Source organism: Taudactylus pleione, unplaced genomic scaffold, assembly GCF_031769625.1.
Source record: "Taudactylus pleione unplaced genomic scaffold, aTauple2 ptg000129l, whole genome shotgun sequence".
In the NCBI taxonomy this organism is placed as follows: Eukaryota; Metazoa; Chordata; class Amphibia; order Anura; family Myobatrachidae; genus Taudactylus; species Taudactylus pleione.
Window position 1 is genome coordinate 9,611,714 of NW_028284531.1, and position 22,991 is coordinate 9,634,704.

At 43.4% G+C, this 22,991-nt stretch overlaps 1 protein-coding gene across 2 annotated transcripts in view; it reads right to left on the reverse strand.

Moving 5' to 3' along the window:
• The window catches only part of FSD2 (fibronectin type III and SPRY domain containing 2), a 64,014-nt gene extending 42,670 nt beyond the window's left edge, over window positions 1-21,344 (reverse strand). Inside the window, exons 1-9 of one of the 2 annotated variants that reach the window (XM_088472834.1) lie at window positions 21,267-21,344; window positions 18,648-19,601; window positions 16,755-16,850; window positions 16,203-16,436; window positions 6,393-6,415; window positions 4,465-4,586; window positions 2,309-2,464; window positions 1,478-1,612; window positions 162-315 (exon numbers count right to left, since the gene is read on the reverse strand). In XM_088472834.1, the coding sequence (XP_088328960.1) occupies window positions 162-315; window positions 1,478-1,612; window positions 2,309-2,464; window positions 4,465-4,586; window positions 6,393-6,415; window positions 16,203-16,436; window positions 16,755-16,850; window positions 18,648-19,595 (1,868 nt within the window). In that variant the 5' untranslated portion in view covers window positions 19,596-19,601; window positions 21,267-21,344. The remainder of the gene's footprint in view (window positions 1-161; window positions 316-1,477; window positions 1,613-2,308; window positions 2,465-4,464; window positions 4,587-6,392; window positions 6,416-16,202; window positions 16,437-16,754; window positions 16,851-18,647; window positions 19,602-21,266) is intronic. The other variant, XM_088472835.1, reaches the window with a different exon arrangement.
• Between the last annotated feature and the right edge of the window lie 1,647 nt (window positions 21,345-22,991).

Genomic DNA, 22,991 nt, shown 5'->3' on the forward strand with positions numbered 1-22,991 from the left:
TCCATGACAACTTTTAATGGTATAATGGAAATAAGTGATACATTGTTAAAGTATTCCAAAGTTGATCCGTTCATCCATTAATAATTTTCTGTCTGTGAATACTAGATACACATTGCAGATTATAATATATGGAATAATTTCATCATAGAGAGTATACTTACTCTGATATAGAACTGTCTTTGGCCTCATTTGTCACATTGTATATTTCCACTGTGTACGAGTCTACAGGATTAATGTTCCCAGATTCCCAGCAAATTAAAGCTGCATTCTCACAGCTCAGACATTCCCTGGTTTTAATGATGGGAGGGGCTGGTGCTAAAACATATAAAATATATTATTTACCAACATGAAGTACCCAGTATTATAAAAGGAAGCTCTAAGTCATTTCCCAATCATTTCCTCCCTCCCTAAAAAGTTACTCCAAACTCCAATTGATAGTAAGATGATTTACTGAAATCATTGTCACCAATATTACAACTGCTTCATGGTGGAAACAAACTCAAAAGTTCAGAGCCGTAACTAGACTTTTTGGTGCCCTGTGCCAGAGACAGCATTGGCGCCCCCCCCACCCTTTTTTAAATACGGACATAAGATAGTGCACCTGAAATAGGGCCATGACCTCATGGGGAAGGGTCAGGGAAGAGATAGGGGAGGCCAAGAGATGCTGGGGATAAAAGAAGAGGATTCTACAAGTGAGAATGATAATAAACAGGAAAATTGACAGGCCGAAACAGCGCCACCTGCCCTGCAGTGCCCTGTGCCATTGCACAGGTCGCACTACCCTAGTTACGGCCCTGCAAAAGTTATTTTACCATGATGAATCATATACAGGAGGAGGATTGAACTGACCATCACAAAATGCCTTTGAAAAGACGATTGTCTTTCCCAGACCACTCTGCTTGATAGATAATTACAATAGATCATGGCAAAGCTGGCCCTAGGCAAATGCTTAAGGCATCTGGAATGCCCTAGGCCAGAGGCATCCCGATTCCCAAGCCTAGGGGCCAGTGGCATAGTGATGGTGGCAGCTACTGGCTACCGCTATCAGAGCTCCAATCAGGCAGCAGTCAGATTGAGCTTCTGCGTATGTGCAAAAGCTCATTCTGGCTACAAGTAAAATGTCTGCGGGAGAGCACGCTGCACATGCCCAGCCACAGCCACTCCTCCCATGGGCCTTTGCGGATCTTGTGAGTCACAGCTCCGCCTCCATCAGCCCCCCAGTGCCTGCTGCCCATCAAGTCCAAGGACAGTCCAGGTGAAGCAAGGGTGACAGCAACTGCCTGGCTGGCCCTGATTTAAGAGTGAGTCTAAATGAGTAACTCAGCTCTCAGCAGGAAGAGGGGTGCTGAGTGACTGGGGGGTGCTGACTGTTCTGGGAGAGGGTTGCATAGAGGCCAGCCTGGCCAGGGGTGCTGTTGTGGATGACTTAGGAGTGCTGTGCTGGGAAAGGGGTCTCATAATACAGCAATACAATTACCTGTTACGTACACCGCACTTTCACTCGCAGGACTCTCGCCACTGGCATTTATTGCAATAACCCAGAATTCATACTGCGTGTTTGGCGTCATGTTTTTTACTGTGCAATATGTTTCTTTGGACTTTATTATGAATTCTGTAAATAAATATAATTTAGATGAGTGAACCTCCTTTCATTTAGAAGTGTGTTAGACTCAACAATGAATTATTTAATACATTTAAAAAAAAGACAAAAAAGTGCAGGCCATTGAGAAGCTCCTTCTGTAACGGTGCACAGCAATGTGGTGGCAGCAAATTCCCCTTATTACAGCAGTAAGCTGGACGGGTAGACTATAGTACTGTGTGTGACTGTGTGAGATAGGGAGGGCACAGGGGTACACCCTCTCTCCCCATTACACATATTTAATCCGCTAGGAATTTTTTATTAACCGGGTCCGGGTTATTTATTAAGACTTAATAAATAACCCGTTCAAGATGAATAGAACAATAGTGTTCAGTGAGCATTAGATACACATATTCTCTGTTTGGACACATATGATTATACCTTTAGAAGAAAGAATGAAGATTTAGAGGAATACATTGTTATTAGTATAGTTTTATAGTTCTCGCTCAAATTTCAAACTAATAGATCGTCCCCCAAAAAATTATTCAAATGAACAATTATACTGAAATACAACTACTAGATCAGTAGCTTGAACTAAACACTGGAAGTTTGTTCATCTCTACATAAAATGACATTAAACAAATGTGTTTAAAGGTTGTGATATGAGGGCATAGTGATTTGATCTGGGGCAGTACATAAATAATATCATGTAAGAAATCCAACTCCTACCTTCCCGGTCCTCTCCTGGAGTTACATCAGAGACTGGTTTATAGTACAGGCGGTAGCGCTCAACTGTGTCATCGGAAAACAGGCTCCAGCAAACACGGAGAGATGTCGCTGTGGCAGAGTTCGGTGTCTGAGGATTGATTACAGGAGCTGAGGGAACTGCAATATGACAGATATATGGGATTACTGAATGCATGTACAAATATTCCAGATTTACAGCTATTAGGGATGCAATCTCAGAACAAATAACTGAGAATAAATGATGGGCAGCCCCTGGCTGGCAGGCCACACTGTAAGTGGTACTTCAATGACACTGGAGAGCCACAGGCTGCGTTATACAGCTATATGGCTTATTCCATATGCTATATGGCTTATTCGACAACAAAACCAATTGCTGTATCCTATATCCTAAACACTTGTTGGAAAGTGAAAAACAATAATCACTGGTCCCATAGCCACCATGCAGAAAAATTACTTTTTTTTAATAACGGTATTTAATGAAATGGAAACAATGCATTTCTTCAAACATTGTTGACTCAAAATACAGACAAGTTAGACCATGACCTTGATCCACCCAGACCGCATATCTGATGTGCCCAGACAAGTCCACAATCAGTTTGGCCATGCTCCAAATTAGTAGGCACTTTTGCCTATAGTAAAATGGCACTGTCCATTAAAAAAACAGGACTGTTGGGCAGTGGCGTAACTAGGGGGGCCAAGTAGAGTACGTGCCCTGTCAGGCCCAGGAGAGGGGGGCACCGCTGGCCAGGGCAGAGTATCTGGAAGTTGTGTTATAAAAGAAACGTCCGACGGCAATGTAGCTTCCTGCCATGTGAGTCCCGGCATCTCCTCTCCCTCGGCAATGTAGCTTCCTGCCATGTGAGTCCCGGCATCTCCTCTCCCTCGGCAATGTAGCTTCCTGCCATGTGAGTCCCGGCATCTCCTCTCCCTCGGCAATGTAGCTTCCTGCCATGTGAGTCCCGGCATCACCTCTCCCTCGGCAATGTAGCTTCCTGCCATGTGAGTCCCGGCATCTCCTCTCCCTCGGCAATGTAGCTTCCTGCCATGTGAGTCCCGGCATCACCTCTCCCTCGGCAATGTAGCTTCCTGCCATGTGAGTCCCGGCATCTCCTCTCCCTCGGCAATGTAGCTTCCTGCTCTGTGAGTCCCGGAGCCAGCTGCTACTACAGTGAAAGCCTGTGATTTCTAACTATATCAAGCTACTTCACATTCTTATTAATTTAAAATACATTCATACCTAGGATTTGAACTTAGCACCTTCATGCTTTGCAGTCAGTCTCCTTACCAGTGGAGCCATTTGCTACTCCAGTGAAAGCCTGTGAATTCTAACTATATCGAGCTATTTCACATGTTGCATAATCTAAAATACAGTCATACCTGGGATTCAACCTGGAATGGAAATGTTCCCAGAGTTCCCAGCAGCGCCCTCCAGTGGTCAGCGCTCTAGGCAGCTGCCTAATGGTAGCGCCGGCCCTGGTTCCATTTTTACAAACTCTGCGTGATGCACGAATCTCAGAGAACAGTTTACTGTAGTGATTTTTTTCTGGTGTATATTTTCTGCCAACAAAGTATTTAGGACAAGGGGCGGGATGCATGATGCATCGCATTCGGGATGTGATGCTTCTCGCCACTCTTGGCATGCATGGCGGCCTAATATACTTTGCTTATGGCCACTAATAGCCTTCTATACTGTTATCCTTATCTGCCACTTTTTGGGAGTTCAGGGTGATTTCCCAACTTTTTCATACCCCAGGTAATGCACTGTAAGCCGCGAAGTTCGCGGCTGGAACTAGCGGCAAATTGATTTGGCTCCTAAGTATCAGTAACTGAAACGTAAAAATCTGTGACCACAAAGCAGAGTAGGGTAATTAATCCCTATGGTAGGGCAACATGGATATCAGTTTCCTCTCATACCCCAAATAATGGCTCTATATAAATAATAGTAACCCTGTGAGTGCTGACACAATGCAGTGCTACAAGTGCAGCAAATGACTGTGCAACATTTATAGTAATTTCCTTCAGGTACAGAGAGTGTTCACTAAAGGGATTAACAAACCCTAATCTACAAGGCGGAAGCACAACTAAACCCTTCACATTGCCCATATATACAAGGCCTCGCACATTACCTCGTACATTACCTGGGAGTGTGTTGATGGAATCCAAAAGTTGTTCCACATCAGAGAAGTCTAAACTATTGCTTTCAAAATCTGCTTTTGTTGAAATATTTAGGTTGATGTCGGTATTGAAGTATTCATACAACCTGCAAACACGAAGAATCATTACATTTTAATTGCATTGGTAACAATATAAAGTGTTCTAAAAATCTCAACTACTTTTTTTCAGCAGGGATAAATATGTAAAACACAATCTATTAAATCATGTCATTATATATTCCTATGTACAGTTATGCAACACTAAGATTAATATTTATAGGCACTGGCAGCAATTATCAGAAATTAGCACAATGTGGCTTTGCAAAGAGAATCAACCTGGTGGACCACTAAACCCCCAAATTTACATTTTCGGATATGAACCATGAAAGTAAAATATATAGTTCATGTCTTAATTTGACATTTCACTACAGGGCTGTAAATAGTAATATATTACCTCCCTTCTACATAACAGAGGTGTAGCTCCTCCGACTTTAGGATATTGTCTTAATGGGATCTGATACAGTTAAAAATGCTGGCATGACATTTGGGCTACTGTGACATTACTGTTCCTACTCTCAGACAGGGAATGGGATTGAAATGCCAGCGGCTGTTTAGCCGCCGGGTTCAAATCCCGACAGCGGCTGCCCGACAGAATGAAAATCCCGACAGAGGCAGGTAAGTATGCTAACCTCCCCTGTCCCCCCCCCTAACCCTCCCTTAGTGGTGCCTAACCCTAACCTTCCCCCCTAGTGCCTAACCCTAACCTCCCCCGGTGGGTGCTTAGCCCTAAACCACCATTACCGCTCCCTAAACCTAACCATAACATCTGCCTGGGGTTGCCTAACATTAACCCCTCCCCCAAAACCTAACGCTAACCACGCTAACTGCCCTAAACCTAACCCTCCCCCCCCCCCCCATGGCTAACAGGACGGGAACCCTGGATTTACCTCGTTCAGGCACGTAACCTCCTGGATTCCGGCGTCAGGATTATGAGATACAAGTTGGTATTACAACGCCTATCATAAATTCCTGGCCGGCATTCTACTGGTCACATAACTACATCCCTTAGGCAGACATCTGCCTGTTAATAAGAAATAGTTCACTGGCGAGATCATCGGCACGCTGCGGGCCACCTTCTGGGATTGGGCCCAGTACATTAGCACTGGCTGTACCCACCTAATGGCCCTGACCACACCAAATAATCTACACACTGAATTTCTGTCAAGGTGTCAGTCATTCTGGACTCAGGAGTTAGAATCATGCCTGTAGTCACAAGTGTCCATACCAGGAACTAGTACTGTACTTGTAATTATTACAGCATAATGCCGGTCTACTTTAATTATTTCCTCTCCGGGAGAAGCCCCAGAGAGGAGATGCAGCTGACAGCTTCATGGGTGAGGCCGGGCTGTCCACGTCATTAGGCCCCACCCAAGCCGCTGCAAAATGACATGATTCGCAGATCCGTGGTGAGAGGCCAATTAACACGATTTGCAATATTTTAGCCCCGCCTCTTCATACATATCTGTGATTCTCTGTATTACCTCCTCATCCTGCCTTCTTCACTAGGAAATGGGTGGGATGTGGAAGATTTTCCTACTCTTCCGGGGGTATGGGGGACTACCCGAAAAATCAGGAGACTCGCAACTTCTGGGAGAGTATGCAAGTATGTATTACAGATAGATAGAACAAGGTACGGCACATCAGGATATAATGTTTTTATTTAGCATATCACTACAATGTTTCTGCCTGGTAAGGCATGGAGCTTCTGCGGGATCTATAGACCCTCTCCCTACCAGCAGTACTCTACTGGGGAGAAAAATGCTAGATATGGTAGACTATAAAAAATATTTTCATTTTACGAGTATTTCTAAACTATATTAATGTATACTCAGAAATAAATCAGAACTTGATACCTGTTGGTTGTGTTAAGTGCAGTCTGCAAAAGGGAGACAAAAAGAATTACATGATTAATATGAACCAGAAATATGACGTATTCATACACAGGAGAAAATAAACTATTATCATTTAAATGTTCCAGATTAATTTACTGTAAGTTACCAAATAAAATATTTATTAAGCAACAGCAGTTGATAACATACAAATAATCAAGGTCACTTTGAAGTGATATTAAACTATCAACCAAGGGCTGTCTCTATTCAAAACTACCTTGTATAACAATAGCGCAGATTCTCTGTCTGTTTAGAAAAAAAAACACTTTTCACTCTCATCTGCAAGTTCTAAAACTCTTCCACATACCTATCAATGCACTTCCACATACCTATCCTACATCATTTACACCTCCACATACCTATCCTACATCATTTACACCTCCACATACCTGGCCCACATAATTTATACCTCACCATACCTGTCCCACATCATTTACACCACCAGATACCTGTCCCACATCATTTACACCGACACATACATGTCCCACATTATTTACACCTCCACATAGATGTCCCACATCATTTACACATTTACACCACCACATACCTGTCCCACATCATTTACACCTACACATACATGTCCCACATTATTTACACCTCCACACACATGTCCCACATCATTTACACCTCCACATACCTGTCTCACATCAATTACACCCCCACACACCTGTCCCACATCATTTACACCTCCACATACCTGTCCCACATCAATTACACATCCACATACCTGTCCCACATCAATTACACCCCCACATACCTGTCCCACATCATTTACACATCCACATACCTGTCCCTCATCAATTACACATCCACATACCTGTCCCACATCAATTACACCCCCACATACCTGTCCCACATCATTTACATCTCCACATACCTGTCCCACATCAATTACACATCCATATACCTGTCCCACATCATTTACACCTCCACATACCTGGCCCACATCATATACACCTACACATACCTGTCCAATATCATTTACACCTCACCATACCTGTCCCACATCATTTACACCTCCACATACCTGTTCCACATCAGTTACACCAACATATACCTATCCTACATAATTTACACCTCCACATACCTGGCCCACATCATTTACACCTCCACATACTTGTCCAACATCATTTACACCTCACCATACCTGTCCCACATCATTTACACCACCACATACCTATCCTACATCATTTACACCTCCACATACATGGCCCACATAATTTACACCTCCAAATACCTGTCCAACATCATTTACACCTCACCATACCTGTCCCACATCATTTACACCTCCACATACCCGTCCTACATCATTTACACCTCCACATACCTGTCCCACATCATTTACACATCTATGTACCTGTCCCACATCATTTAAACCTCCACATACCTGTCCCACATCATTTACATTTCCACATACCTATCCTACACCAATTACACCTCCACATACCTGTCCCACATCATTTAAACCTCAGCATACCTGTGCCACATCATTTACACCGCCACATAACTTTCCCACATAATTTACACCTGCACATACCTGTCCCACATCATTTACACCTCCACATACCAGTTCCACATCATTTACACCTCCACATACCTGTCCCACATCATTTACACCTTCACATACCTGTCCCACATCAATTACACCCCCACGTACCTGTCCCACATCATTTACATCTCCACATACCTCTCCCACATCAATTACACATCCATATACCTGTCCCACATGATTTACACCACCTCATACCTGTCCCACATCATTTACTCCTCCACATACCTGTTCCACATCAGTTACACCAACATATACCAATCCTACATCATTTACACCTCCACATACCTGGCCCACATCATTTACACCTCCACATACTTGTCCAACATCATTTACACCTCACCATACCTGCCCACATTATTTACACCACCACATACCTATCCTACATCAATTACACCTCCACATACATGACCCACATAATTTACACCTCCAAATACCTGTCCAACATCATTTACACCTCACCATACCTGTCCCACATCATTTACACCTCCACATACCCGTCCTACATCATTTACACCTTCACATACCTGTCCTAAATCATTTACACCTCCACATACCTGTTCTACATCATTTACACCTCCACATACCTGTCCCACATCATTTACACATCTATGTACCTGTCCCACATCATTTAAACCTCCACATACCTGTCCCACATCATTTACACTTCCACATACCTATCCTACTCCAATTACACCTCCACATACCTGTCCCACATCATTTACACCTCAGCATACCTGTCCCATATCATTTACACCGCCACATAACTTTCCCACATCATTTACACCTGCACATACCTGTCTCACATCATTTACACCTCCACATACCAGTTCCACATTATTTACACCTCCACATACCTGTCCCACATCATTTACACCTTCACATACCTGGCCCACATCAATTACACCTCCACATACTTGTTCCAAATAATTTACACCTCCACATATCTGTCCCACATCGTTTACATCTCCACATACCTATCTCACATAATTTACACCTCCACATACCTGTCCCATATCATTTACACCTCCACATACCTATCCCATATCATTTACACCTCCACATACCTGTTCCATATAATTTACACCTCCACATACCTATCAAATATCATTTACACCTCCACATATCTGTCCCACATAATTTACACCTCCAAAAACCAGTTCCACATATTTTACATCTAAAAATACCTTTCCTACATCACTTACACATCCACATACCTGTCCAACATCATTTACACTACTACATACCTGTCCCACATCATTTACACCTACACATATCTGTCCCACATCAATTACACCTCCACATACCTGTCCGACATCATTTACACCTCCACATACCTGTCCCACATCATTTACACTACTACATACCTGTCCGACATCATTTATTCCTCCACATACCTGTCCCACATTATTTAAACCTCCATATACCTGTCCCACATCATTTACACCTCCACATTCTTATCCCACATCACTGACACCTCCACATACCTGTCCCACATCATTTACAACTCCACACACCTGTCCTACATCATTTACACCTCCACATACCTGTCCCACATCATTCACACCTCCACATACCTTTCCCACATCCTTTACACCTCCACATACCTGTCCCACATCATTTACACCTCCAAATACCAGTTCCACATATTTTACACCTCCATATACCTTTGCCACATCATTTACACCTCCACATACCTGTCCCACATCATTTACACTACTACATACCTGTCCCACATCATATACACCTCCACATACCTGTCCCACATCAATTACACATCCACATACCTGTCCCACATCATTTACACCTCCACATACCTGGCCCACATCATCAACACTACTACATACCTGTACCACATAATTTATTCCACCACATACCTGGCCCACATCATTTACACCTCCACATTCTTATCCCACATCATTTACACCTCCACATACCTGTCCCACATCATTCACACCTCCACACACCAGTCCTACATCATTTACACCTCCACATTCCTGTCCCACATCATTTACCCCTCCACATACTTGTCCCACATTATTTATTCCTCCACATATCTGTCCCACAGCATTTACACCTCAAAACACCTGTCCTACATCATTTACACCTAAACATAACTGTCCCACATCATTTACACCTCCACATACCTATCCTACATCATTTACACCTCCACATACCTGTCCCACATCATTTACACCTTCATATACCTGTCCTACAATATGTATACCTCACCATACCTGCCACACATCATTTATACCTCCACATACCTATCCCATATCATTTACACCTCCACATACCTGTTCCATATAATTTACACCTCCACACACCTATCCTACACCAATTACACCTCCATATACCTGTACTACATCATTTACACCTCCAAATACCAGTTCCACATATTTTACATCTCCACATACCTTTCCCACATCATTTACACCTCCACATACCTGTCCCACATCAATTACACCTCCACACACCTGTCCCACATCATTTACACCTCCAAATACCAGTTCCACATATTTTACACCTCCACATACCTTTCCCACATCATTTACACCTCCACATACCTGTCCCACATCAATTACACCTCCACATACCTGTCCGACATCATTTGCACCTCCACATACCTGGCCCACATCATTTACACTATTACATACCTGTCCCACATCATTCATTCCACCACAGCATTTACACATCAACACACCTGTCCTACATCATTTACACCTACACATAACTGTCCCACACCATTTACACCTCCACATACCAGTGCTAAATCATTTACACCTCCACATACCTGTCCCACATCATTTACACCTTCACATACCTGTCCTACATCATTTATACCTCACCATACCTGCAACACATCATTTGCACCTCCGCATATCTGTCCCACATCGTTTACATCTCCACATACCTATCTCACATCATGTACACCTCCACATACCTGTGCCACATCATTTACACTTCCACATACCTATCCCATATCATTTACACCTCCACATACCTGTCCCACATCATTTATACTATTACTTACCTGTCCCACATCATTTCCACCTCCACATACCTGTCCCACATCAATTAAACCCCCACATACCTGTCCCACATCATTTACACTACTACATACCTGTCCCACATCATGTATTCCTCCACATACCTGTCCCACGTTATTTCCACCTCCACATACCTGTCCCACATCATTTACACCTCCAGATTCTTATCCCACATCATTTACACCTCCACATACCTGTCCCACATCATTTAAACCTTCACATACCTGTCCCACATCATTTACACTTCCACATACCTATCCTACACCAATTACACCTCCACATACCTGTCCCACATCATTTACACCTCAACATACCTGTCCCACATCATTTACACCGCCACATATCTTTCCCACATCATTTACACCTGCACATACCTGTCCCACATCATTTACACCTCCACATACCAGTTCCACATCATTTACACCACCACATACCTGTCCCACATCATTTACACCTTCACATACCTGGCCCACATCAATTATACCTCCACATACTTGTTCCAAATAATTTACACCTTCACATACCTGTCCCACATCGTTTACATCTCCACATACCTATCTCACATAATTTACACCTCCACATACCTGTCCCACATAATTTACCCCTCCACATACCTATCCCATATCGTTTACACCTCCACATACCTGTTCCATATAATTTACACCTCCACATACCTATCCCATATCATTTACACCTCCAAATACCTGTTCCATGTAATTTACACCTTCACATACCTATCCTACACCAATTGCACCTCCACGTATCTGTCCCACATAATTTACACCTCCAAATACCAGTTCCACATATTTTACATCTCCACATACCTTTCCTACATCATTTACACCTCCACATACCTGTCCCACATCTTTTACACTACTACATACCTGTCCCACATCATTTACACCTCCACATACCTGTCCCACATCAATGACACCTCCACATACCTGTCCCACATCATTTACACCTCCACATACCTGTCTCACATCATTTACACTACTACTTAACTGTCCCACTTCATTTATTCCTCCACATACCTGTCCCACGTTATTTAAACCTGCATATATCTCTCCCACATCATTTACACCTCCACATTCTTATCCCACATCATTTACACCTCCACATACCTGTCCCACATCATTTACACCTCCACACACCTGTCCTACATCATTTACACCTCCACATACCTGTCCCACATCATTTACACCTCCACATACCTTTCCCACATCCTTTACACCTCCACATACCTGTCCCACATCATTTACACCTCCAAATACCAGTTCCACATATTTTACACCTCCACATACCTTTCCTACATCATTTACACCTCCACATACCTGTCCCACATCATTTACACTACTACATTCCTGTCCCACATCATTTACACCTCCACATACCTGTCCCACATGAATTACACCTCCACATACCTGTCCCACATTATTTATTCCTCCACATACCTGTCCCACGTTTTTTACACCTCCACATACCTGGCCTACATCATTTACACCTCCACATTTTTATCCCACATAATTTACACCTCCACGTACCTGTCCCACATCATTCACACCTCCACACACCTGTGCTATATCATTTACACCTACTCATAACTGTCCCACACCATATACCCCTCCATATACTTGTCCCACATCATTTACACCACCACATACCTATCCTACATCATTTACACCTCCACATACCTGTCCCACATCATTTACACATTCACATACCTGGCCCTCATCAATTAAACCTCCACATACTTGTTCCAAATAATTTACACCTCCACAAATCTGTCCCACTTCGTTTACATCTCCACATACCTATCTCACATCATTTACACCTCCACATACCTGTCCCACATCAATTACACCTCCACATACCTATCCCATATCATTTACACCTCCACATACCTGTTCCATATAATTTACACCTCCACACACCTATCCCATATCATTTACACCTCCACATACCTGTCCCAAATCATTTACACCTCCACATTCTTATCCCACATCATTTACACCTCCACATATCTGTCCCACATCATTTACATCTCCAAATACCTCTCACATCATTTACACCTCCACATACCTGTACCACATCATTTACACTTCCACATACCTATCCCATATCATTTACACCTCCACATACCTGCTCCATATAATTTACACCTCCAAATACCAGTTTCACATATTTTACATCTCCACATACCTTTCCCACATCATTTACACCTCCACATCCCTGTCCCACATCATTTATACTATTACATACCTGTCCCACATCATTTACACCTCCACATACCTGCCCCACATCAATTACACCTCCACATACCTGTCCCACATCATTTATACCTCCACATACCTGTCCCACATCTTTTACACTACTACATACCTGTCCCACATCATGTATTCCTCCACATACCTGTCCCACATTATTTACACCTCCACATACCTGTCCCACATCATTTACACCTCCACATTCTTATCCCACATCATTTACACCTCCACATACCTGTCCCACATCATTTACACCTCCACACACCTGTCCCACATCATATACACCTCCACATACCTTTCCCACATCCTTTACACCTCCACATACCTGTCCACATCATTTACACCTCCAAGTACCAGTTCCACATATTTTACACCTCCACATACCTGTCCCACATCATTTACACCTCCACATACCTGTCCCACATCAATTACACCTCCACATACCTGTCCTACATCATTTACACCTCCACATACCTGTCCCACATCATTTACACTACTACATACCTGTCCCACATCATTTACACCTCCACATACCTATCCTACATAATTTACACCTCCATATACCTGTCCCACATCATTTACATCTCCACATACAGTACCTGTCCCACATCATTTACACCTTCACATACCTCTCCTACATCATTTTTACCTCACCATACCTGTCCCATATCAATTACACCTCCACGTACCTGTCCTACATAATTTACACCTCCACGTATATGTCCCACATCATTTAACCCATTATTGAGCCTTTTTAGATAAATTAACCTGAAAACTGTCTTTATTGGCCAAATTTTACTATTTAGTGCATGATTATTCATTGGGAAGAGTGTGCCAGAGGTTTAACACTGTGGGCCTGATTCAGCGATGGACACAATGCCAATGTTTTTGCAAATGGACAATGTTTTTTCTACTGCGCATGCATTGGAGTCGCACTTCGCATGAACCGCGATGGCTTTGCGACAGAGATTGCAGAAAGGATTTATTAGCAAAGCGATTGACAGTCAAGGACCGTGTGTGGGTATTAACGTGGTCGTGGCAACGCAAACAAAGTCGTATCGCGACTGTTTTGGTGGCATGTCACAGCCTGTAACTGCTGCACCTTATACAGTTAAGACTCCGGCGTCTTAGTTCAATTGGTTATTGACCGATTGACCGATGTGCAGGGCCATGATAAGCTACGGGCGACCGATGCCGACACATAGAGCTCAGAGGCTCTGTGGGCGGCACAGTCACCTCCTCACGCCCCTTGCTCCTAGCTAGCAGCAGCCAGGATTGCTGCTGCAGCACCCGCTGACCAGATGGGACCATGCACAGTATGCAGCCGATCAGGCGTCCTGAGATTGCCTGGTCAGTGTTGCGCTTGCCGGAGGTGCAGGTCGCGCCCACTCTGTGTGGTGTTGCGAGCTCAGGGGGCAGGGTCAGCACATGGCGCAATTGTACCTTTAAGCCTCAGCCAATGTGCGTCTGATGGTTGCATCCTGCTAAACAAGCAATGAGCATCTCAATACAAATCCCGGTGGCTGCATTATTTGCATATTTTTGCATAGCCGCTACGTACAAAGACACAATCGCGACCTTAAAATAAAGATTTTCCCTGTCTTTTCACCTGCTCGGGAATGCGCACAAAAAAACTTGGACTTGCTGAGTAAAGGCAATGAGAGTTTAGAATTTAATTGCAAATTAAGGGCCTGATTCAGACCCACTCGCGAGCGGCTGTCCGCCCGCAAGTGGGTCGATGTTATGCACTGAGCATGTGCACGACGGAGGGAGCTCCGTCGTGCGCATGCGCCAGACGCGACGAGCGAAGGAAAGTCCTTCGCTTGTTGTGTCTGATCAAAGGGGGCGTGCTGTCGATGTTGATTGACAGCATGCCCCCTTTGGTGGGCGTGCCTCCCTGACGGGGGCGTTCCCACGGGAACGCCTCCCGTCAGAAGCCGGCCCACTGACATCACTAGTGATGTCAGTGGGAATGATTTTGGCTCTGATAGAGCCAAAATCACTCCGGAGCTTGCGGTTGAAAACCTCAACCGCAGGCTCCGGCTCGCAGTTTCGATGGTCGCGATGGTCACGACCATCGCGGCCATCACAATGCACGCTCGTATAGGCTGTGGGTGGTGACCCACAGCTATACGAGCGTCCAGGAGGACGCTCCATTTTCATGGAGGGCGGCCTTCATTCAGAGCGTGCGCTCTGCTCAGAGCGTACTGCTCTGAATGAGGGCCTAAGTTCGCTTTGCGAATTTGCTGTGAAAATGGCTTGCAAGACCCTACTCGCTCCTAAATGAATTGACCCCCAACTGTTAAGTCCTGATCCTTATGTAGCAAGTACTCTATTGTGGGGGCCCTTGTTACTTTACAGAAATCTCGTCTATTATGTCCTCCTAATCTATTCCATAGAGCTAAATAGCCTTATAAGGACTATCGGTCTGATTCATACCCGGATGCACTGGCGATATTGGCCGCGACCGGCCGATGGTTTTTGATCTGTGCATGTGCAGATCTGGTCATGTGTCGTCGGCTGACTGACAGTCAGCAGAGGTGGCAACTCGTTTCACAAAATGGGGGGGGGGGGGGGGCAGCTCTATTTGTGAGGTGTGCTGAAGCCAGGTGGGCGTCTCAATTCAAAAGACGATGACTGGATGATTTACATACCTTCTAATATCTGCTGCTACCAAAGACGCAGAACGGATCACTAGTGCATCCACCCCTGAATCAGGCCCTATGTACTACATAGGGAAACATTAATGAGATGAAATATCCAGTAACTGACAACCCATAAAAAAAAGTGCATTTTGTATTTACTTAAAAAAAAAAAAACCTTTTAAACATCAAAGGCACTAAAACTAGGGTGTAGACTTGTTACAAGACAGCAAAGCACACAAACGTGCAGTATGTAATGCACTTACTTTCACAAATTTCACTTTGTCCTTGCCTTTAAATAACTCCTGTATTTTCTCCATCAATTCTTTAGAGATGTCAAGACTTTTCCCACAATCAACTAATTGCCCAAACAATGACTCCAGTTTCAGTTTCTTTTCCTCTCCGAGAGCCTGTAGTTTTTCTTCATGCTTAGATGCGATTGTGTCCATCACTTCTGTGTAATGCATCTCAAAGTTCTGCTCTTGTCTCCCAAAATTCTCCTAGGAGTTAGAAAATGCAATAAGTTTACCAGTTTAGCTAACTCTGCTCATAAGACTTAAGGCCCCCATACACTATCTCTCGGATTGCCGGATCCTGCGATGTGATGGGAAACGCCATCGATGTTCTGCGATCCGTCGAGGATTGGTGAAATTATACATGTTAAATTTCAGAGATTTGCAAATCATGATCATATTTTGATTGCGATCAGCAAATCAGTGAAATCCAACATGCTGGATTTCACCGGTCCTGCAACCCACCATTTCTGGATCGCAGGAACACGGCAATATGTCTCTGGTGTATGGGGGCTATTACTGTACCTCTACTGTGATGAATATCTCTTCCAGGTGACTTGCAAAATTGTCCATCTGTGCAACCTGCTCCTCCAGCTTGGACATGTTTTTGTGTATTTCTTCCTATGATGCAAATTGAAGGACAGTAAATGTATTCTCTGTATACTGTAAAGATTAATGTCACAAAGGCTCAGAGAGGCATTTACAAAAAATGACATAAAATTTTTTTCATTTACAAAGTGCCAATAAAAAAGACCCACAACGCAAATTACATTTTGTGTAATCATGCAGCTACTTTGTACAAAGTAAAGGAGGAATTTACATGACAAGGTGGTCTGTATCTCCTGATAGGACGAGATAGGCGAACTAATCAGGACATTCCTTGCTGCACATGGCCAAGGAGCATATTTGTGCATCTCATATTGTGCCCACATGCACGGGAGTAGTGAGGGTGGTTCCAGTGGAGCATGAGCTCCGGGCGCCAAAATGGACAGATGGTGCCATCCAGGGTTCCCGAATTTATGGGGCCCTGCACAGTACAGTATGACAGGCGCCTGTTAGTTTTATCTCAGTTTGTTTTCTCTATATCCTAAATAAGTTACGGACTTGAGATCTGACTCTCCATTTCATGCTCCCTCAAGCTGCACAGATTACCTCCCTCCAACCCTCCCTCCTCTGTGATCATCTTCTGTCGCCTCCCCTTTCCTGTCAGATTGATTACATTCACTTCTCACCTCTTTAATTCCCTCCCTTCTCTACCCTGTAATAGGCTATTTGCCCCTGTCCACTCCTTTCTTACTGGCTTCTGTCACCACCCCTCTCCTCTCCTTTTCTTATTGGCTTCTGTCACTATCCCTCTCTGATCTGCTCTTTGCCCCTCCCTTCTCCTTTCTTATTGGATCCTGTCACCACCTCTCTCCTCTCCTTTTCTTATTGGCTTCTGTCACCACCCCTCTCCTCTCCTTTTCTTATTGGCTTCTGTCACTGGCCTTCTCTGATTGGCTTTGCCCTTCCACTCTCCTTTCTTATTGGCCTCTGTCACCTCCCCTCTCCGATTGGCACTTTCCTCTCCCGTCTCCTCTTTGATCCCCTCCCTCTATCTCTCCTCACATTCATGGACTTCAATGGACTTAAAAGCGACACATCTGAGGTAAAAACCTAAACTTCAATTATAAGGTATGAGTTTAAAAAAGTCACTGCTTTGCTATTTAAAGTAATGAGGTGATCCCAGACATGACCACAAAGTGTTATTTGAAAGGACTTTTAAAAAATATTAGGCGACCTGAAATAATAATAATGGTGGTAGACAGACCAGGACATGATTAATAGTACTCACATTAATATAGGTGTAATGTATATTTGCGAAGTAGGAGCATAGCTGAGAAGGAAGCTTCCCATAGGTGTTCCCACTCCAGTGAAAGGTGCTCAGGGACGTAATTGCAGTAATAAGCTGTGCACCCTGTGGAATTTCACTCTAGCACATGTATTCTGTCAATTTAAGTTAAATGATTAGAATATATAATACAATCTCCTCTATTGACTAATAACAATGATTCAAAGGAGATAAAAGGCATAAGTGCTATACATAAATGAAGCAGTGCCTAAGGAGCTACCCATTAATGTGAGAGAGTGCATCACCAAAGCATTCTATTCCTCCAATGGGACCTCAATGTGCAGCCTGGTACTGCCACTGCTGTTTTTCTCTTCACTTTAGTATTCCCCCGCAGGCTGGCCAAACCTCACTAAGACAGTTCAGTACAGGGAGGGGGCGCTATGACATGCGCTTTCTCCAGAAGCCATTGTTCCACACTACTCCTCTGCCCACATGCAATGCCAAGAATTCAGCAGAAAATTATAACTGGAGTATTATTACATTATTATTATTTTTATTATTATTATTATTAGAATTTGTAATCCTACCTTGATATCTTCTACAGCAGCAGTAAGTTGTTTGACGTCATGATCTTTGTGTAGGTCAAACTGCTTTTCAAAGGCTCTGATAGGAGTTTTGCATGAAAGACAGAAAATATCTGGTACTTCCTCTAAATCATCATTTCCCTGATTATTAGAATCTATGTGTGACTCTTCTATAGCTTCTGTTTTACTAGCATTTGCACTTGCATCTCCAATGGTATCAAGTTGTCCTCTGTTTTCTTCTTGACCCTCTGTGTGTTCTGTACATTTATCTTTATGTACATGACTTTCACCTTGTTCTAGGTGTTTGTTTTCCTGCTCTGGATTTTCTTCTAGATCTTTACAATGTCCACCTGATTGTCTGGGATGTTGGACTTTCTGTTCTCTGTCATTCTGAGGTTGTTTGTCTGTATGCTCAGAATGACCAGCTTCAATTGCAGGACCACTTTTTAGTTTGGGTTCAGCATCTTGGAGGTGAAGCTGTTTGTCACTTTCAGAATCGTTCTGCCTCATAGATTCACTTACTTTATCTTGTTTTGGAAATTGGAAGGTTTTCGTTGTGTCTGGATCCTTCTGATTTCTAGTGGTGTGTTGCAATGGTTGTGTTGTTAAAAATGGAAACTCCTCTGAATCCTTATCTTCAGATAATCCATATGCCTTTGTCAGTTCATCAACTTCTTTTTGTAAATCTGAGAGTACCTGTTCGGAACCAGGACCTCGTGTTTTATTGGCCGTTTCCTGTTGTTCCTCTGCTTGTTCCTCCTTTAATATTTCAGGGAAGATTGCTAATCTTCCCTTTGAATCGTACAAGTCAGTGTGATAAAAAGTCAAGCCCTCCTGCTCTGGTTCATTGTCCTCTTTTATAGATTGGAGCTCTTCTGCTGCTATACCTATAGATGAATCACCCTCCTCTGGTCTGTCAACTTCAAATTCCTCCATTTTATCAGTCTCCATTACTGACTTCATCAATAGTTATGTGCAGAGTGATATTTCATTGTCAAAAAATATGTAATGAAAAAGAAAGAAAATTCATTTAATATGTTGTTTTCTGTTTATTTTATAATTACCTGGTAATCAATCACACAATAATAAACCTGATAGTTTAAATAAGTGGACATAGTCCACACATTAAACCAGTTATCTGTTCAGTGTAACAAAATATTTGGGATGACCCCCAATAACAGGATGCAGGAATTGGCGTCACTCAGGGATATAGCAAAAAATTACAAAGAAACTCCTCTATTCCATCGTTTTATTGATATGTTCGTTCACTTTTATCAGGGATTATAAAGTGCAAAATCAAATTCACCTAAATACACCTGAGACCCATCACCACCTGAGTCCATTTGTTGCTTGGCACTGAGCAGTGATTTCCAGTACTATTTCCAAAGACACCAATCTCGCACCAATGCAAAGTCCACACTATTGGTAGCGCTTACTGATGATGTAATCAATGTCACCAAAAGACCTGTACATCACATAGAATAACACAACAGATTAAAAGAAATGCATGTGTGAATAAATTACCCACATTAGAAGCAATGTAAGCTTATAGACAAGGTGAATCTAGTCACTAAAGATAACAATGAAGTCTCAAGAACCTCTTGAGACCCCTAGGTATCAAATATCTAAACCAAATTAAAGTAGTCATTTGGATCTGTCACTGCCTCCCAAAAAGGGGCAGGATATGACCAATAATTCTGTACCTACTCCATGTGCTAGTAAAGCAAAATGTCAAACATCAGGTTGGTCATTAGTCCCCGACAAGACGACCTCACAGATGACTGATCAATGCAAGCGGACTCAAGTTCTGATGGGTCTTTGGTGTACTTGGACGAGTTTGTTTGTGCGGATTATTATCCCTGATGAAGGTAAAATAATATCACTGAAACATTATGAACAGAGCAATCTTTATTTCTGCATCTTGTTACAGGGGGTCACTTCACATGGAGGTTGATGAATAGTTGTCCCCACAGTCTTGCATTGGGACATGTAGCACATCGGGATTGTGCTGTACATAGGAGACATCCATATACTGTATCTACTGTGCTGTGGCAATGGTGAATTGGTCTATTACTGAAGACACGCAGAAATTACTGTTCCTGCATGTATAACTGACCCGTCCACCTTTGGTAAGTAGGCCCCTAAGGCACTCCACTTCCAGAAGGCTTTCTAGACCCCTTGCAGCCCTGAGCTAAGTAAACCTGGCATAAACAACATGCTCTTCTTACCTAACCCTCTTCCATGTCCTTTATCCAAAATGTATTCAAAAATATCACAAAGGTCTCAACTCTAATGCCTGTGGCAAGCTACGTGAAAATATAAACAACACTGTATTATACAGTATGTGACATGTAACAATGGAAGCAATCGAGTCAGAGTGAGCAGCCTCTCACTGTCAGTCATCTATCTGCAAGCTGCAACAAGCTGGCAATTGCAGTTCAACAGCAATTAGAGTGCAAAGTTTTCCCCAAAAAACTTTAGAAAGATTATTAGACGTGCTTTATTTGGATCTTAAGTCCCATACTGCAGAGTATGTGCTTTTATGATACAAAAATACATTACAACAACTGTGTGAAGCTATTACATTTTATACACAGATAAAACAGTCAAGCACACAATTACCTGGTAATTTAGGTTCCTATCCCTGTGTAAGGCAACCACATATAGGAGTCTCTAGGCTCAGCTTCTGGGAGAGAAGCATAAAAGCACCAGAGTAATTTTAGACATTTTCGAGTGTGTCCAGAAATACTAATTCCCCAGCAGTGAGAAGGAGGACAAATATAGATCTCCAGCAGCTGTCCTCCATTCATCTCATGTCAGAGGGGAGACGTATCAGGAGTGTGGCTGGGAATAGGACACGGCGTTTAGTACCGGAGCCTGACTTACACAGATACAACCATGAATATTCTCTAAGGAAAATAGAAGATATTCTTGCAATATACCATGAAGATATATATTCTGTAATATCCCATCTCAAATACAGATTTTAATGTGGCTTGACAAATGTATAATATGTGATCACTTGTATAATTATTTAATTCAATTAAAGTTTCTATTAAAGTAAACGGATACAAGTTAAGGAATCAATAGAGCAATGTTTACACATAATTCAGTACATAGGGCCTGATTCAGCAGCGTACACAACTAAGATTACGGACTGAGGGCCTGATTCAGAGTCGGACGCTCTGACAGAGCACTCGCTCTGAATCAGGGCCAGCCCTCTAGTTTTTCAGAACGGCCTACTGGCCGCTCGCATAGCTGTGGGTGACCACCCACAGCTATAGCGAGCGGCCATGATGATGGTCGCGATGGTCAAGACCATCGCAACCATCGGGCTTGCGACAAGACCCTTGTGGTAGGGTCTCATTGCCGCAAGCCCAAGAGTGCTTTCGGCTCCAACAGAGCCGAAAGCACTCCCACTGACATCACTTGTGAGCCGAAAGCACTCTAGGGCTTGCGGCAACGAGACCCTACCACAAGGGTCTCGTCGCAAGCCCGATGGTCGCAATGGTCTTCACCATCGCAACCATCGTCCTGGCCGCTCGCTATAGCTGTGGGTGGTCACCCACAGCTATGCGAGCGGCCAGGAGGCCGCTCTGAAAAACAAGAGGGACGGCCCTGATTCAGAGCGAGCGCTCTGTCAGAATATACATTAACATTGAGATCAGATCAGACAGGAGCAGGGACCTATACTAGTGAAGTATTCATTATTTAAAAAAATGTAAATTGGAGCAGATAAAGAATCCCTTCCTGGAATATAACTTCTGAAGTAGGATTAATGATGACCCCTTCCAAGACCCTCAGCAGTCCAGGATTGCAGAATTAAACCCACTATACAGTATCTCTGATTAAATTGGCAAATTAGTACAGGTTATTCATCCAGAATTTCTCTAAAATCCCCTATGTGTACATAATTCAATTTAAAACATTTCAATTTCACCAGTTAATGTTACAGGGACATGGAGTTCACATATCAAAAATGGCTTTCATTTTCATAGTGCAGATTGTACAAATGTGTTGCTCAGGGGCTGGCTGGCAACTTTTAGCCTGGGGGGCAAATGCATGCAGGCGGCCCTGGCAGAGGAGTAGCGTGTAGCCAGGGTGCCCGAAGAACGTGCGTGCTATGGCGCCCCCCCCCTCAAGTGTTCCAGGGAGGAGGCGAGTCCATATGGGATTAATGTAAAGTAAAAATAAAGATTAGGGACAGCCCCGTCGTGGTGCTCATATACAGTGCCCCCCTGTGCCCCAGGAGAGGACCCCCTTATGCAGGCCTCCAGTAGTGCCCCCAGTAGTGATCCCTCCTATGCAGTGCCCCTTATACAGTGCCCCCAGTAGTAAGCCCCTTAT